The sequence below is a fragment of the Urocampus carinirostris genome, chromosome 1, assembly GCF_059441175.1.
Source record: "Urocampus carinirostris isolate Australia breed hairy pipefish chromosome 1, RoL_Ucar_1.0, whole genome shotgun sequence".
NCBI classification, from domain to species: Eukaryota; Metazoa; Chordata; class Actinopteri; order Syngnathiformes; family Syngnathidae; genus Urocampus; species Urocampus carinirostris.
In genome coordinates, this window is record NC_142349.1 from 74,808,919 (window position 1) to 74,824,492 (window position 15,574).

Sequence of the window (15,574 nt, forward strand, 5' to 3'; positions counted from 1 at the left end):
CTTTTATTCAGGGATCAGAATGGAGATTTTCATTTTCAGCTGAAATAGCCAGGGTCCAGGGGCCGCAGGCCCCGGCCAGGTCCAGGGCGGAGCCCGTGGGGGGCTCATGGGGGCAAAGCCCCCCTGAAGCCAACAGCATTTATCTTATTTGCTATGTGAAAATTGCACTAGAATGAATTAAATCCAACAAAACAGAAACCATGTATTTTTTTCAGTTTTAAGATGTTTAAAACAATTGGGGGATTACAATGTTACAACCATCACCATTGTTGTTGTGTTTTGATGATGAAGATGGACCTTGTATTTAGCTACTAATCAACAATATATATGAAAATATATACATTAATAACCATTCATCATTAATTTGAAAATAGAGTTTGAAAAGACCGGAAGGAGCGCCATGTTTGAGAAAGCCAATGCTCTGAACAAAAGCTCCGCTGATTGGTTATCAGCGAACCTATCGACCAATGGTAGGAGTCGATCTATTTGTTAGCTAAACCACGTTGTATGTTATAGATCTAATGCGCTGCGCTTCTTTTTGCCGATTTTTCTCGCGATCTCTAACTGCTAAATTGGGGTGATGAAACAGTCACGAATCATACCTCACCCCCCCAAAATATTTTCTCATCGAATTTAGACGATTTACGGGAATGACCTTTGGGGTTCAAAAACAGCGGAAATCCGCGGATCCGCGGAAAATTCTGATCCCTGTTTATTTGTGAGTCTGCTGATGTTTGAACAGTCCGATCCTGGATTGTGGTCGGAGACTCATGTAAAAGAGGATACCTGCTCAATGATGGTTTTTAAAGTGGCGTAAGGGGTGCGCTTTCCCCAACGCCACTATCTTGATTGTAAAGAAGATGGTTCCAGTGGCAAGGGGGACCCTAGACGACCGGCATCTTTCTACAACTGCAGGCGGCTAACGGGATCCAAGTCTGTAGGAAACCGCCTCAAAGCGTGCCGCCACCAGCTTTTGGGATCACTCTTAGTCTGGACTCTACCCTTCGACCTGTTCGGCTTGGGTAACCCTACCAGGAGTACGAGACTCCCGCCGACATAGCTCTAGGGGTCATGGAGACGCGCAAAGTGCCCCACCACGATAAGGTGGTGATCCGTCGCAAATCTAAATGTATGCAATTGTTGAATCACAGTAAATCGCATTTGGTTGAAAATGAATCTCGTCTATGGCACAATCTTCAAACAATATCCAGTCACAAATTCAGATTACATATATCCTTACATGTGATACAAGATAACGAAATTAAAATAAAAACATGTAAAAAAGCGTAATTTGTTCGAATCATGGGTATTGTTTGCGTGTCAATATTTTCCTTCTGGACTGATCAATCATTATCCATATCAATGAAATGAAAAATCGATAACTTAAAGCTAAAGATAAAGTACGTTTAGGGAATTGCTTTTTTCATGATGAATGCTAGATACAACATGAAGCTACATCAAAATAATTTGGGTGAGAAATTGTGAGGACAACCTGCTTGGCGAAACGGTAACCACCAAACTAGATTTTGAAAAAAAATTAAACTCACTATTCAGTGTTTTTTTTTTTTGGGGGGGGGGAGTAAATTCAAACTATCAGCTCATTTCAAGAAAAGTGATGACTGCTGTTCTCACCAACACACTTGTGGCGACAAACTTTGGCCTGGCAAGAGAATTTTTGACTGCAAACTGAACAGGAATACGGTTTCTCATTGGTGTGGGTATTTGTGTGTTTTTTTAGGTTTCCTTTATCGCTGAATCTTTGACAACAAACTGCGCAATCAAAAGGTTTTAGACCAGTGTGGGTCCTAGTGTGAATTTTTAAATTTCCTTTCCTGGCGAATTTTAGGCCGCAAACTGAGCAGGAAAATGGTTTTTCACCAGTGTGGGTTCTTCTGTGGCTTTTTAAGCACAATTTCCTGGGGAATTTTAGACCACAAATTGAACAGGCAAAGGGTTTTTCACCGGTGTGTGTTCTTGTGTGGGTTTTTAAAGTTCCCTTTTGGTTGAATTTTTTGCCACAAACCGAACAAACAAAAGGTTTCTCATCAGTGTGTGTTATTGTATGTTTTCGTAAGGTCGCATTATGAGCAAATTGTTGACCACATATTGAGCAGGTAAAAGGTTTTTCACCTGTGTGGGTCCTTGTGTGGATTTTCAAAGTTCCCTTTTCACTGAATTTCTGACCACAGAATGAGCAGGCAAAAGGTTTTTCACCTGTGTGGGTTCTTGTGTGGATTTTTAAACTTCCCTTTTGGCTGAATTTCTGTTCACAAACTGAGCAAGCAAAAGGTTTTTTATCGGCATGGGTTCTTGTGTGTCTTTGTAAACTTCCTTTATAGCTGAATGTCTGACCACAGACTGAGCAGTTAAAATGTTTTTGACCAGTGTGGGTTATTGAATGGCTTTTCAAATGTTCTCTCCGGCCAAATCTTTGGCCGCAAACTGAGCAGACAAAAGGTTTCTCACCAGTGTGGGTTCTTGTGTGTTTTTTCAAACTTTCTTTTTGGCTGAATTTTTGACCACAAACTGAGCAGGCAAAAGGTTTCTCGCCAGTGTGGGTTCTTGTGTGTCTTTTCAAGGCCCCCTTCTCTGTGAATTTTTGACTGCAAACCAAGCAGGAAAAAGGTTTTTCCCCTGTGTGGGTTCTTATGTGTATTTTTAGGTTCCCTTTCTGGTTAAATTTTTGACCGCAAACTGAGCAGGAAAAGGGTTTCTCACCAGTGTGGACAATGATATGAGATTTCAGATGATCCTTGCGCCTAAACCTTTTTCCACACTGTGAACATTTGTGAGACGCGTTATCACCTTCCGACTCTTTGTCGCCATCATTGTTTGCAGAGTCGGACGTGTCGTCATCATCTGTTGTCTCGGAGCTTCTGCTCGGAGACACCGTCTCCTTGTTCTTTTCATGTTGATCTTCGGAGGTTAAACAGGCCCCAGTCACCGGAAACACTCTCAAATCTTCCTCTTCCTCTTTAATGTCAACAGACTCCAAAACCTCCTCCTCCTTTTTGACGTTATCAAGCTCCAAAACGTCCTCCTTTTTAATGTCCAGCGTCTCTAAAAACTCCTCTTCCTTCTTTTTGACCCCAGGCAACAATGTCTCCTGTTGCCGAGGAAGAAGCTTCTCTTCACTGACATCTGCAGGACACAAGACATAGTTTTTGAATATCTCTACACACATAAAAAATGTATTTACACCAATTAAACAATTAAATGAATATTTACTACCACATATTTTTTACAGGAAAATGCGCATTTCTTTCTTTAAACCCTGATAAGCCTTTTATGCCATGTTTCTCCTGGAGTGCCACGTGGAATGGTGTTGTCATGAACACTACGCTGTTATCAATGACAATAAAGACAATTCAATGAGAACCCTGTCATTGTTTTCTATTCACATCAAAAGGCTATATCGGGGGAAAAAAACTGAGTATAGCTGCATAATAAATAATCATTGCAAGGTCGATGGCAAGGAGAAGAGGAATGCTCTACTTATACAGTGGAACCTCGGTTTTCGAACGCCTCTTAGTTCGGACAAATCGGTGTTCGAGAAATTCTTGGTTCGCTGTTCGGTCAAAAAATCAGAGTTCGAACGCCGGTACGCTAGGGGCGATGCTGAGCAGCGTACGAGTGTAGTTTGCCCCCCACCCCTCGTGAAGAACTGTTGTCACGGCAACGCGCACTCCTTTTCTGTTTTCGTTTTTCAAAAGCGGTGAAGGGAGTGTTTTAACCCCTAATTATGCCTCCGAAGAAGGTCCGTGCAAGCAGGACAGGTGAAAAAAGACAAGTTGTTCGTCCAACTATTGCCTTTAAGAAAGACATAATAGCTAAATATGAAAGAGGTGTACGAATTTCCGATCTTGCTAGTGAATACAGCATAGCTAAATCTACCATCAGTACGATAGTAAAGAATAAGGAGGCTGTGAAATCGAGTGATGCGGCTAAGGAAGTTAGCGCTATTAGCAAGCAACTGCCGCAAGTTTTGGAAGAGGTTGAAAAACTTTTGAGGATTTTTCTCTCCCCACCGTCCATCACAAAGGTAAGAAATCCTATTCATTATCCTTTTTTTATTTTTACACATTCATGTTAGCGTAATCTTTCGTACGGAAGATTACGCTAACGCGAACGTACGATTAGCCTGAGTTAGCTTCATGTTTACGTTTATGGTAAACAGTCAGGGTGTTGGAACAGATTAAAACGATTTTACATTACTTTTAATGGGAAAACCGATTTCGGTGATTGAACAAATCGGTTTTCGAACAGGGTTCTGGAACGGATTATGGTCGAGAACCGAGGTTCCACTGTACAGCCGAATCAGGAAGCTTCACAAAAGCGATGTCAAAGATTCGTGAGTGAAGCAATGAGGTGACAGTAAATACTAAGAAGAACAGTATCTCCTTTGATTGGTTCACGTCTACACTTGGATATTGGGGTGGTCAATTGGCAAGAGGGGGGATTATTGTATTGACGGTCGTAATAGTCATGTGTTTGTTGTGTTTCTGTATCATACCTATTCTAAAAAGAGGGATGCTTAAGACTTTTGGAGAACAGAGGACAGTATTGGCTGGTAATAAGGTGGCAGAAGCTCAATTAGCACGCTTAGTGATTGAATATCTAAGCTTATTTCTGAGCGGGGAAGAACAGATGGCTCAACTGAATGCATCACCGTGAATTTTATCTGGCGACGTCAACAATCAGGAAAACCTACACTAGATAATGGAGCATCTGCGGGAAGACACACATATGATGATCTGGACTAAATGCAATATCTAATAGTACTTTCGTTAGACACGTACTACACTATAACGCTAGGAATAATTGCTACAACTATATTGGTTTCTAATTGTGATTCTCTTGTTGGTATGTCACACCGCAGGGGAGTAAGCTGCTGATTGAGATGGTCAGGATGCATCATCGCTTCCGGGTTTTGGGCTGCATGGAAGCTGAGCGTGATGCCCGCTGGAATGATCTCTCACTCCGCCATCTGACTTCACGACACCCGATGACGAATACGGAGAAGCATGGTCTTCAAAATGTTCACGGGAGTCAGGCCTAAGGCCAATATGTATACTGTATTAATATTCAATCATGCACTCATATTGATATGTATCAACGACTATTACCAGAATTTTGCACCGTTGTTACCTGTGTTATCGCTTAAAGCGGCGCTGCCACGAGCGGTTGCCTTTTCCAGCAGCTGCCCTATTGATCTATTGTCTGCTCCTATCTTCGGTGTTTTTTCTTCCTGTTTTGACAACTACACTATGAATTACTTCTATCCTATGGACATGGGTTTTAGCGCACGAAAATGCGTTTATTCAAGGAATCAACTCCTTGCCCTGAAGAATTCTCGTGCCGGCGTGATGAAGGGGCCTATCGTGGAAGAAGAGCCGGAGCTAGCTAAGCGGCTAGCGGCGTAATAAATCTTCGGTACCATCCGTAATTATGGTAAATGCGAACTCACGACCAAATAAGATCATCGAGTGCTGGTGGAAAACATCGAAGCGCACAGGGTGCGCAGTTGCTGTGTTTTGCGGAAACGTGGCTCACGTTTAGCATTCCGGACGCTAACGTGTAGCCACCCAGAGCTACCCGGAGCTATCCGGCTTCAACGCCTCTATACAGAGACACGAAAGCCGGGGGGAATCGGAGAGGAGGCGGACTCGCTAACACGAGGTGGTGTATCCCTGGATTTTCACAAAGAAAAGATTTTCATCTGCCGCAGGGATGTCGAACTTTTGGACTAGCGTGACTTCATCCACTCCGCTACAAGCACCCATAGGGTATCATGTTAATCTGTAAATAAACAACGGGGTAGACTGCTGGAAGTGTGAATTTCCCCACGGGGATGAATAAAGTATCTATCTATCCATCTCTATCTAGCTATCTATCATTTCATATATGCATGTACCTTTATCACACATCGATCAACCATCGAGAGTTTACGATGTATAATCCAATATGTACGGATAAAAATGAACGCAGAGGGGGACTAGTGCATGGGTTAAAATGTTTAAGTCAAATGTTTGGAGTGTCGGAGATTTTTGTAAATAAAACGTTAACAACAAAAGTTGAATTAATTACAGCAGGCTGACGCGCCGGTTTTAATGTTACAATTGGGTCATCCTGTCCTTGTATTACTAGCTATGATTTAATGTACTTTACCATTATTCTGTATTAATTTTTGGATTTTAATTTCCATTCAGTGTGGGAGATAAACTCCCAAAGGGGGGATTGTTGTGGAGTCTGCTTGCATTAGGGAAAATTCCAATTTGGCGAATATTATTAATGATTGCCTTGGATGACAGACTGGCGTTCGTCCTGTCAAGATTTCTTGGCAGGGAGCAGGCCATGTCAACCTGACCGAAGATATTCTTGGAAACAGACCCCAGAAAAATATTTCCTGGAAGTTATATGAAGATTACAAAACAATCTGTGGGGGCGAAAACTACCACCGATGTTGTATTAAGGTTATAAAAAGCTGTCTCTGAAAACAGTGAGAAATTTTGAGCTTCCTGTTGCAATAAACAAACTCTCCCTCTGACGTCACGGCTTCTCGCACCTTGTTTTCATTAGTATACCGTGGGACAAATCGGGCTGTTTCCGCATTAGTACCTCACACGTCAAGTGTTAAACGTCATTACGTGATGAAACATGAACATGAATTAAAGCATGAGCCTGACATGGCGGATACATTAAAACGTGCCGTGTCCAGGCACGGCAAACAAACACAGACCCTGAAGACCTTTGTCACTGCTAAAAACACAAGCTATCACATTGCTCACTGCATAGCAAAGCACAGAAAACCATTTAATGATGGCGAATATTTTAAAGAAGCGTGTGTGTGTGTGTGTTGTTGGAATTATTACTTTATCAATACACATTTACATTAGTAATCTGACTCCAATTTCTGACCTTCCCCAAACACCACTCATCCAACAACACGCGCGCTCGTTGTGCAATAAAAAGGTATCAGGAAGCCGGCATTTTACACACGAGTGGATTTATTCCAAACACACAAATCTAATACAAGCAACTGGGTCTCGGGTCCCTCTCAATACAATCTTGTGCGTCTCTGTTCCCACCAGCAGGCGCACCTCTCATCCGAGTAGCCCAGCGTTAATTTATACTATACAATATGCAAATAGCACAGCAACAAAACATTCTAGTATAATTCTATTGGCTATGCGTATACTGCATTTATCCTTAGCTCTCTCAGATTGGTCGATCCTCCCCAGCAAAATCACGTGTTGGCCCCTCCTCGTTGTGGTTGCAGGCCTCTGAGTCATCAAAATGTTCGGGAAGTCACCGTTTTGTTCTAGAACGGTTTGTTCTAATTCTTGCACCACACATCCTGTTTCATCCGTCACGCAGCTCATGCGGATAAGCAGCATCCTCTAACAAAACACTCTATGCTTATATTTTGATTTTCCTTTAGTGTGTGTGTGTGTGTGTGTGCATGCCTTCTGCTTTGCTGCTGTTATTTCAAGTTTTTATATTTTCTTCAACAAGATATAATTGATAAATGGTGTGGGAGCTGTCCATAGCATTTGTTTTTTGATTAGTGTTCATTGTTGATGAAGAATGGTTGATTCTGGTTCATTTTTGTGGCAAAAAGTTCAAGTCATGGATGGCTACAGGTCTTTCCACTTATATTTCACATTAATTTTTTAGTTGATCGATGAACAAGAATAGTGGAAGATAAATTGATCAGTTATACCGTTGTTTTTCAACCAGTGTGCCGTGAGACCTTGTCTAGTGTGCCGCTGGAATTTGCCCAATTTTATCTTTCAAAAAAAATCAGGCCATTATTTAGTATTTTTGCTATCTTCAGACGGGGAACTGTAATAGTCATCCATATCAGTAGGTGGCAGTCGATTTCTATATACTTTTTGTGTACTAATTATCTGCTCTTGAGGTAGCACAGTGCATTTCTTAATTTGTTTAAGAAAGCGGTTTAAGATTGCACTGTAAAAAATAAAAACATAAAGCGTATCATTCTTTTTCATTTGAAGTATTATTTTCTTTTTATATACTAAATATCTGCTTATGGTGTAGTTCAGTGAAATATTTGACATAACTTCATTTTCAAACATTTATGACGGACGGTGTGGCTCGGAACTTTTATATAAATAAAAGTGTACCTTGGTTCAAAAAGGGTTGAAAAACATTGGGTTGTACGATTAAAATATCTATCCATGTTGTATATTTGGACAGGTGTAAAATGACAGCTCTCTTGGATATGAAAAAAATGTTGTGCGAGTCATTAATCTTGGTGTGGCACACTTTACGAGAAAATTTGAAAGTGGCACTCCACACCGAAAAGGATGCTGACCCCTGATGTCCATATTGCAGAGACATTAAAAAATATAATCAAAATGTAATGAGACAATTACAGTTTAATATGACAACAAAGACACAGGGATCAGAATGGAGATTTTCATTTTCAGCTGAAATAGCCAGGGTCCAGGGGCCGCATTTATCTTATTTGCTATGTGAAAATTGCACTAGAATGAATTAAATCCAACAAAACAGAAACCATGTATTTTTTTCAGTTTTAAGATGTTTAAAACAATTGGGGGGTTACAATGTTACAACCATCACCATTGTTGTTGTGTTTTGATGATGAAGATGGACCTTGTATTTAGCTACTAATCAACAATATATATGAAAATATATACATTAATAACCATTCATCATTCATTTGAAAATAGAATGCACAAACTGAACATGCTTAAAGAAAATACATGTCATAAATTTTGTTTATCCTGTTCTAAATATTGTATAAACACAAAAGATAAAATCATTTCATAAATAAATAGATTTATAAATACCTCAGATTGGGATTTTCTGTCACACAGGGGAACCAGTGGTTGACTGCTGCTAGTATTTGAAGTGGAAGGATTTGGAACGGCCAATAATGTTGAACCGGTGGTGTTACTGTTAGTTTCACTGCCGATTTTAAATGCGGATCCGAGTGCATAATTTGATCGCCGGCAAGCTATTTTTGCTTCGTGCTTGTTCATTTTAGCATGATCGATCAGTGCCACACATCCTCGCGTATCATAATTGATCAGATCGACACAGTATAGACACTTTGCTTTCCCTGGAACATCACACTTTGCGATGAACTGGCTCAAAGTTTCTGTAACTTTCTCGATCTTTGCGCCGATTTTAACGTTTACTGTGACAGCCATGACCACTTCAATTTATTCTTGATTCCTTTATCAATCTCGGAGACAAAAGCCTCGTCTTCTTTTCTTAGTATTTTCATATTTACTTTTTCAAACACTCGTTTCACCGTTTGAAAAGACCGGAAGGAGCGCCATGTTTGAGAAAGCCAATGCTCTGAACAAAAGCTCAGCTGATCGGTTATCAGCGAACCTATCGACCAATGGTAGGAGTCGATCTATTTGTTAGCTAAACCACGTTGTGTGTTATAGATCTAATGCGCTGCGCTTCTTTTTGCCGATTTTTCTCGCAATCTCTAACTGCTAACTTGGGGTGATGAAACAGTCACGCATCATACCTCACCCCCCCCCAAAATATTTTCTCATCGAATTTAGACGATTTACGGGAATGACCTTTGGGGTTCAAAAACAGCGGAAATCCGCGGAAAATTCTGATCCCTGAAGACATTTCATTTCGAGAATAAGTTTGCATTCAAATCAGGACACAAAAAGAGTACGAGAACCCTAAAACCCCCATTACAAGGGCTGATGGTAAAAGGCTCAAGTTTAGTTCTTGTCCCCTTAAATACTAGGGCACGATTACAAGAATTTTACACTTTAAAAACGAAATAAAATCCAAAAAAAAAGAAATTTGATTTGTAGTCAAATCTAAATCCATGCAATTGTTAAATCACAGTATTTGGTTGAAAATGGATCTCGTCCATGGCACAATATCCAGTCACAAATTCAGATTACATATATCCTTACATGTGATACAAGATAACTAAATTCACAAATTAACATGTAAAAAAGCGTAATTTGTTTGAATCAAACGCATGGGTATTATCTGTGTGTCAATATTTTCCTTCTGGACCGATCAATCATTATCCATATCAATGAACTGAAAAGTCGATAACTTAAAGCTAAAGATAAAGAACGTTTAGGGTATTGCTTTCTTCATGATGAATGCTAGATGCAACATGAAGCTACATCTAAATAATTTGGGTGAGAAATTGTGAGGACAACCTGCTTGGCGAAACGGTAACCACCAAATTAGATTTTGATCCAAGTAAATAAAATTAAAGCGACTAGCTATTCAGTGGTTTGTTTTTATTTTAAGGAGTAAATTCAAACTATCGGCTCATTTCAAGAAAAGTGACGACTGCTGTTCTCATCAACACACTTGTGACGACGAACTTTGGCCTGGCAAGAGAATTTTTGACCGCAAACTGAACAGGAATACGGTTTCTCATTGGTGTGGGTATTTGTGTGTTTTTTTAGGTTTCCTTTATCGCTGAATCTTTGACCACAAACTGAGCAATCAAAAGGTTTTACACCAGTGTGGGTCCTAGTGTGAATTTTTAAATTTCCTTTCCCAGCGAATTTTAGGCCGCAAACTGAGCAGGAAAATGGTTTTTCACCAGTGTGAGTTCTTTTGTGGCTTTTTAAGCACAATTTCCTGGGGAATTTTTGACCACAAATTGAACAGGCAAAGGGTTTTTCACCAGTGTGGGTTATTGTGTGGGTTTTCAAAGTTCCCTTTTGGTTGAATTTTTTGCCACAAACTGAACAAGCAAAAGGTTTCTCATCAGTGTGTGTTATTGTATGTCTTTGTAAACTCGAATTTTGAGAGAATTTTTGACCACATATTGAGCAGGCAAAAGGTTTTTCACCTGTGTGGGTTCTTGTGTGGGTTTTCAAAGTTCCTTTTTCACTAAATTTCTGACCACAGAATGAGCAGGCAAAAGGTTTTTCACCTGTGTGGGGTCTTGTGTGGACTTTTAAACTTCCCTTTTGGCTGAATTTCTGTTCACAAACTGAGCAAGCAAAAGGTTTTTTATCAGCGTGGGTTCTTGTGTGTCTTTGTAAACTCCTTTTGTAGCTGAATGTCTTACCACAGACTGAGCAGTTAAAATGTTTTTTACCATTGTGGGTTATTGAATGGCTTTTCAAATGTTCTCTCTGGCTAAATTTTTGGCCGCAAACTGAGCAGGCAAAAGGTTTCTCACCAGTGTGGGTTCTTGTGTGTTTTATCAAACTTTCTTTATGGCTGAATTTTTGACCACAAACTGAGCAGAAAAAAGGTTTCTCGCCAGTGTGGGTTCTTGTGTGTCTTTTTAAGGCCCCATTCTCTGTGAATTTTCGACTGCAAACCAAGCAGGAAAAAGGTTTTTCCCCTGTGTGGGTTCGTATGTGTATTTTTAGGTTCCCTTTCAGGTTAAATTTTTGACCACAAACTGAGCAGGAAAAGGGTTTCTCACCAGTGTGGACAATGATATGAGAGTTCAGATGATCCTTGCGCCTAAACGTTTTTCCATACTGCGAACATTTGTGAGATGCGTTATCACCTTCCGACTCTTTGTCGCCATCATTGTTTGCAGAGTCGGACGTGTCGTCATCATCTGTTGTCTCGGAGCTTCTGCTCGGAGACACTGTCTCCTTGTTCTTTTCATGTTGATCTTCGGCGGTTAAACAGGCCCCAGTCGCCGGAAACGCTCTCAAATCTTCCTCCTCCTCTTTAATGTCAACAGACTCCAAAACCTCCTCCTCCTTTTTGACGTTATCAAGCTCCAAAACGTCCTCCTCCTTTTTAATGTCCAGCGTCTCTAAAAACTCCTCTTCCTTCTTTTTCACGCCAGGCAACAATGTCTCCTGTTGCCGAGGAAGAAGCTTCTCTTCACTGACATCTGCAGGACACAAGACATAGTTTTTGAACATCTCTACACACATAAAAAAAATGTATTTACACCAATTAAACAATTAAATGAATATTTACTACAACATATTCTTTACAGGAAAATGCACATTTGTTTCTTTAACCCCTGCCTTTTATGCCATGTTTCTCCTGGAGTGCCACGTGGAACGGTGTTGTCATGAACACTACGTTGTTATCAATGACAATAAAGATAATTCAATGAAAACCCTCTCGCTGTTTATATTCACATCAAAAGGCAATATCAGGAAAAAAACTGAGTCTAGCTGCATAATGAAATTGTAAGGTCGATGGCAATGAGAGGGTTTTCTTTCGATTTTGCGTCTACTTGATTTCGCTATGCTGGCACATTTGGAGAATTGTTTTAAGAGCAAGACGTTGTGATGGTTCTAAAGATGTACAAAGGACGGAAAAGCAATTGTCCTTGGCAAGACAGACAACTTTACATCTTCAAATATCTCGGTCATGATTACGTTACAGTTTCTTGAAATAGTTGATTTGAAATCATATGCCTTGAAAAATCTTGATTGGATATGGAACATTATTGCCTTCCTTAATTCTTTCGAGGTTCTAATTACAATATTGAGAAAGATGGCTTCCTCTCCTGCTGCCTTATTTTCAAACATCATTACTGTCCAAGTAAATACTGCATGTAGAACAATCACATTTTATTCCAACACGAATCCTTTTTTTCATTTAACTCTTTTACATTTTCATCTTTCTTCCTACAAAATTGACAGTGGCTTCAAACCATATGGGATTTTCAAGACCGATAGCGATTATTAGTATTAAGAGGAGTCCTATAACCCATATTTGGAGCCAATATTCATTTGCTGTAAAAGCTTAATAATTGGCGTCATTTTTTTTAAATATGCTAAAAGAAAAATAATATTTGTAATAACTTCAAATAAAACTAATAGCTATCTGAAACCTTTTACGGTCAATAAACTAGAATTTCAACACAACTGACACGACTAATCTTTCACCTAAACCAAAAAAATAACAGTACAGGAAACAAAATGAAGCTTAGCAGCAACTCATATGAAGGTACATGCAAACTTAACCAGGTCCCTGATTTTCATTTTACAATAAACAAATACAAATTAACCTCGAACAAAAGGTGCAAAAAGCAATTGAAATTTCAGCGAAGGAATGAGGAGCAGGTCCGTCGGAGAGAGAGGCTCAAACGCATCTGAGCCTGAATAACCGGCAAGTCGAATGAAAAAAAAAAAGCCAAGACAGATATCCGTTAAATTCAAATATCGGTGCCGATAATCGATCGACCTCTACTTCCAACTTAAAACGTCACATTTGTTCCGTATATCTTTCCCACAAGCAGAAGGCCATTCCCACTAATCATATCTGCTATTTTCGAGTATCTTTTCTCTGGCGTGTTTATTTACATTCCCTTGTGATTTGAACTCTTAAACAAAAAAAGATCTATCTATCTATCTACCTTGGTCATATCCCTCCGAGAGGGGTGACCAACAGCAAGACAAACAGATACAAAAACAAAGATTTTTTTTTTTAAAAAAGGGAAAACATAGCAAAAAAGAAAACCACACACAAATTCTTTGGACCATGGCCAACCCAAATGCTCAAACACCCACAAGTTAAGCACCTCGGCACCCGAGTTGGTCATGCTTTCGTCCCACCAGATGAAACGGGACACCAGAAAGCGGCCATGTCACTCGGGTCAGGGTGACACAACACACTCTGTTCAACAGCAGGGCCCGACAGCTTTCACTGGTTTACCCCTGCCGCATCATACAGGTGCCCTCCCCATTCCTTAGAACGCGTCCAAACATCCAACTATCCTTTCACAACACCTCTCCACTCGTTCCCATCACCAACAAGAGCTCTAGCTTCCACTACATTAAGACCTGTTTCCTGCAGTGCATTCATAACACCATCCATCCACGCCTTCCTCTTGGTCTCCTTCCATTGACTTCTGCTCTGTAGATACTCTTCAATATTCACTCCTCATCCATCCTCTCCATGTGTCCAAACCAACAGAGCCCTCTCTTATCCACACGCTTGCTCAGTTCCGCTACTACTCCAGTTCTATCTGTGGGGTCTAAATCGACCTCTTACATGTCGTGGAAGAGCTATCTAAATTTGCTGACGCTAGAAAAATACACCAGGCATTCGACCTTTTTTTACAGCTGCCTGTTGAAGATGGGTGGGGCCAGGAGAGGAGGAACTTACGTCCATCTCCTTGGCCGTGCTCCTAACTCTGGGGGGCCCTTCCCCCACCAAACTGCATTTATTTAGGTAGAACAAAGACAGAAAAAGAAAGAAACGCCCCCTTGGGCGGTACCAATATTTGAAACAGAAACGTGATACAATCTGGTTTAGAAATTCACACGCTTGGGGAAGTACCCCAAGCCCACCTTACACTGTCCCACACAATTTCATTTCTCAATCAATCCAATCTTGTCACTCCTAACATACTCCTCAAACACTTCATCTCAAAAACATTTCATTTCCTTCTCAAATCTGCGTTCAGGCTCCAAGTCTCTGCACCATTCAACACCGTCAGCACAATCACACTCTCAGGGGGGGGATTTTGTAAGGTTTATTGTTCTATACTCTTTATCAATTATCCGTTATCGGTCAAACCATAATACACTGCAAAGCCAAGAGGCCGAGACAGTTGTTCCCAGCCAAGAGGCTGAGTCAAGTTCCTAGCCACAAGGCCAAGCAGCGATCATTGCGAATGCACCGTTCCCTGAGGTACTGAAATCCCGGGCCAATGCGTGGAGTGGACAGAGCAAGCTCTTATTCCATCTCCCAATTTCAAAAATCAACTGAGCATGGTGCACATATTTCACAACTAACGCGTTGCAAATGGACACCATTTGACCGTCACATGCCGATACATCTCGGAACTAATACTACCGTCACATGACGACACTTTTAGAATCTCATATTCAGTTACAATCGTGGGACTTAAAATCGGGTCTAGGTCAATTTTGTGTTTGTTACATTTTTACAAAGTGGGCGTATTCGGCTTATATACAGGTGCGGCTTGTGTAAGTACAAAATCGGTTTTCCTCTTAAAATGTGGTGGATGCGCCTTATAATCAGGTGCGCTCTATAGTCCGGAATTTACGGTATTTAAGAAATCAGATTCGTCATTGAAAAAATGAATCGAAAGACAAAAGTGACAGATTCATCAATTATGACATCAAGGGTGGCATTGGCACCGGAGGTAGGGCGCTCGTCTTTGGATCAAGAGGTCGCAGGTTCGATTCCCGGCTCCTCCGTGTTATATGTTGAAATGTCCTTGGGCAAGACAGTGAATCCCTAATGCCCCCAATAAGCTGGTAGGCGCGTGGCATGGATGACTTCCTATTGGTGTGTGAGTGTGTGTGGGAATGGCTAAGTGTGAAGCACATTGTTAAACGCTTTGGGAGGTCTTCATTGACTTGAAAAGCGCCATATAAATGCAGACCCTTTACATTTACAAGTGGTACTTGGAAGCATGCAATGAAGATGCAAACTACCCTAGAGATTGAGTGTAGAGAAGAGGCCACATTCAAATGAAATGATCTGATTTTATAGAGCGCTTTTCAAGTCAAGACGCTTTATTACAGGGTGCTTCACATTTCCCAACAGCGGCCATGCAGCCATGTAAGGCGCTAACCTGCTGATTCGTGGTATTAGGGGTTCAGTGTCTTACCCA

The 15,574-nt window shown here is 40.7% G+C and overlaps 1 protein-coding gene and 1 pseudogene across 2 annotated transcripts in view; both read right to left on the reverse strand.

Moving 5' to 3' along the window:
- Nucleotides 1–1,582: 1,582 nt before the first annotated feature.
- Nucleotides 1,583–15,574, reverse strand: part of LOC148376894 (uncharacterized) — a 104,909-nt gene continuing 90,917 nt past the window's right edge. Inside the window, exons 3-4 of one of the 2 annotated variants that reach the window (XM_088350920.1) lie at nucleotides 11,522–11,860; nucleotides 1,583–3,141 (exon numbers count right to left, since the gene is read on the reverse strand). In XM_088350920.1, the coding sequence (XP_088207046.1) occupies nucleotides 1,604–3,141; nucleotides 11,522–11,860 (1,877 nt within the window). In that variant the 3' untranslated portion in view covers nucleotides 1,583–1,603. Of the gene's footprint in view, nucleotides 3,142–9,658; nucleotides 11,861–15,574 lie in introns of those variants that run through there. The other variant, XM_088350930.1, reaches the window with a different exon arrangement.
- Nucleotides 14,601–14,781, reverse strand: LOC148376895 (U2 spliceosomal RNA; annotated as a pseudogene).